The following is a 2,928-nucleotide window of genomic DNA, read 5'->3' as shown; positions in this document are numbered from 1 at the left end:
AGGCGCCCGCCCGGAGCGCGGGGCGGGGGAGCTGCTTTTTAAACACTCATTGAAACGAAATGTTTCCAAAACATGCTAAAAATACTAAAAACAAATAAGCAAACAAAAAAGAGGGAGAGCAAAGGAGCAGAAAAAACTCCCGTTTTCCCTGGAGGCAGGAGAGCAGCGCAGCTTCAGGGTCTCGGGTTTTTTTGCGTGAAACCCACAAGAAAGAGAAGAAACCTGGCGCGGGGACTCACACCAGCAATCCCAATACTTTGGGAGGCCAAGGTGGCGGGATCTTTTGAGCCCAGGAGTTCGAGACCAGACTGGGCAACATAGTTAGACCGTCTCTACAAAAAAAACTTTTTAAAAAATCAGCCAGGCGTAGTGGCGCTTGTCTGTAGTCCCAGGTACTCAGGAGGCTGAAGTAGGAGGATAGCTTGAGTCCGGGAGGTCGAGGCTGCAGTGACCCATGGTCAGGCCACCGCACTCCAGCCTGGGCGACAGAGTGAGACCCTGGCTCTAAAAATAAACGAAGAAGAAGGAGGAGGAAGGGGAGGAAAAAAGAAGGGAAAGAGAGAAAAGCAGCTTGAAAATTAAATCAGCATTTTTAACAAGAGGGTAAAAACATACAGTCGTCATTCTCCCCAAGGAAGGCTGATGCCGCTGTTATATCAGCCAAGCACTGAGAATCTTGTAAACACGGGTCTGTCCCCGCTTAAGAACGACGCTGCTCTGACCCACCGGGGGCTGATGACTGGGGCGAGTCAGCCACCCGCTGGACTGTGGTCGTCTGAGACCCAGGGACCAGCTTTTGGCATGCGAGTGCAGGGCATGCAGGGGACCTGGGTTAAAATGTTATTTTTAAAAAGTTATAAAGGAAAATACTTTTTTAAAATAAAAGTTTAAAAATCTTTCTTTAACATTCATACTGAACAACTTGACTTGGTACGGAGAAGACGGGTTTTACACATGCAATTGCAATTGGAGAACCCTGCAAATACATCACAGGGCGCTACACTTCCTGACCTGGTGGTGGTGACTAGGAGGTTGCCTTTGTTGTCACATCTGTTTTGATCACTTTATGTGACATATTTCAGGGAAAAAAGGTCAAAAATTTTTTGTAATTAAATTTTTTTTTAATTTTATATTTTAAAAACTTTTTTTTTTTTTTGAAATGGAGTTTCACTCTTGTTTCCTAGGCTGGAGTGCAATGGCGTGATCTCGGCTCACTGCAGCCCCCGCCTCCTGGATTCAAGTGATTCTCCTGCCTCAGCCTCCTGAGTAGCTGGGATTACAGGTGCGCACCACTGCACCTGGCTAATGTTTTGTATTTTTGGTAAAGACAGGGTTTTGCCATGTTGGTTAGGCTGGTCATGAACTCCTAGCCTCAGATGATCCTCCCACCTCGGCCTCCCAAAGTGCTGGCGTTACAGACATGAGCCACCGCACCCGGTTGGTTTTGTTCTTTTTTTTAATTTTCATATTCCATTGAGCTCTGCTCAAGAAAAAGAAAGTTCAAAATTCTTAATAGTCTTTATCAGCAAGAAACTTTGCAGCTGGGCGCTGTGGCTCCCACCTGTAATCCCAGCACTTTGGGAGGCAGAGGCAGGTGCATCACTTGAGCCCAGGGGTTTGAGACCAGCTTGGGCAACATGGCAAAACCTTGTCTACAAAAAATACAAAAAAAAAAAAAAAAAAATTAGCCACGTGGGGTAGTGTGCACCTGTAGTCCCAGCTATTTGGGATCACTTGGGCCCAGGAGGTGGAGGCTGCAGTGAACCATGATCATGCCACTGCACTCTAGCCTGGGTGATAGAGTAATACCTTGTCTGAAAGAGAGGGAGAGAGAGAGAGAAATTTTGCTTGAGTAGGTAATACAATTTTTTTTTTTTTTTTTTTGAGACAGAGTTTCGCTCTTATTGCGCAGGCTGGAGTGCATGGTGCGATCTTGGCTCACTGAAACCTCTGCCTCCCAGGTTCAAGCGATTCTCCTGCCTCAGCCTCCCAAGTAGCTGGGATTACAGGCACCCACCACCACGCCCAGCTAATTTTTTGTATTTTTAGTAGAGACAGGGTTTCACCATGTTGGCCAGGCTGATTTTGAACTCCTGGCCCCAAGCAATCCACCTGTCTCGGCTTCCCAAAGTGCTAGGATTACAGGCGTGAGCTACTGTGCCCAGCCGGTAATACAATTTGTAAACCATTTTTTACATGCTGAAATTTACAACAGTTCATGTTAAAAAATCTAACAGCTCTTCTTATTTATGAATATAATGTTGAACATTTTTTTAATTAAAAATGACTTTTTTTTCCTTTTCTTTCTTTCCTTTTTAATTTAAATAGAGATGAGATCTATGTTGTCAATCTTGTCTGCCTAGGCTCCCAAAGTGCTGGGATTACAGGGGTGAGCCACGGTGCCCTGCCTTGAAGATTCTGAAATTAGTAAGAGTGGATTGTGAACAACATTTCACTTTTTCATGGTAGTGTTTCCAAATGAGGGAGCGCTTTAAGGTAATGAGCTTGCATAATGTGAGCAGCCACCTGGTGCCTCTCAAAAGGCACATCACCTGCGAGGGGCAAAGACTGAGGGCTGTGTCCACCAGGCACCCAGCCCGGATAGAACGCCCTCTGAGCTGTGTCCCGCCCCTGAGGGAAAATAGCAGAGGCCCACAGTATTCACCAGGCAACACCTGGCCACCCTTCGGAATGAAGTGTTAGTATCTCACTAGTGACCATTCCAGGTGGTCACTGTTACGGCCACATCGCAAAGCCTGTTCTCCTTCTCCTCTTCTCCAGTGTCCAGTCGGGCACCTGACAAAGACTCAAACATGCTTGGTGGGCTGGCTGTGGTGGCTCACACCTGTAATCCCAGCACTTTGGGAGGCTGAGGCAGGCAGATCACTTGAGGTCAGGAGTTCAAGACCAGCCTGGCCAACATGGTGA

At 46.8% G+C, this 2,928-nt stretch overlaps 1 protein-coding gene across 1 annotated transcript in view; it reads right to left on the bottom strand.

Moving 5' to 3' along the window:
- The window catches only part of EFHD1 (EF-hand domain family, member D1), a 54,522-nt gene extending 51,707 nt beyond the window's left edge, over positions 1 to 2,815 (bottom strand). The window contains exons 1-2 of the mRNA XM_011980327.1: positions 2,741 to 2,815; positions 2,553 to 2,631 (exon numbers count right to left, since the gene is read on the bottom strand). Coding sequence (XP_011835717.1) covers positions 2,553 to 2,631; positions 2,741 to 2,815 — 154 coding nt within the window. The remainder of the gene's footprint in view (positions 1 to 2,552; positions 2,632 to 2,740) is intronic.
- Positions 2,816 to 2,928: the final 113 nt, after the last annotated feature.

The sequence above is a fragment of the Mandrillus leucophaeus genome, unplaced genomic scaffold, assembly GCF_000951045.1.
Source record: "Mandrillus leucophaeus isolate KB7577 unplaced genomic scaffold, Mleu.le_1.0 Scaffold21, whole genome shotgun sequence".
NCBI lineage: Eukaryota > Metazoa > Chordata > Mammalia > Primates > Cercopithecidae > Mandrillus > Mandrillus leucophaeus.
The sequence above is the reverse complement of the archived record's forward strand: the minus strand, read 5'-3'. Positions and strand labels throughout refer to the sequence as shown.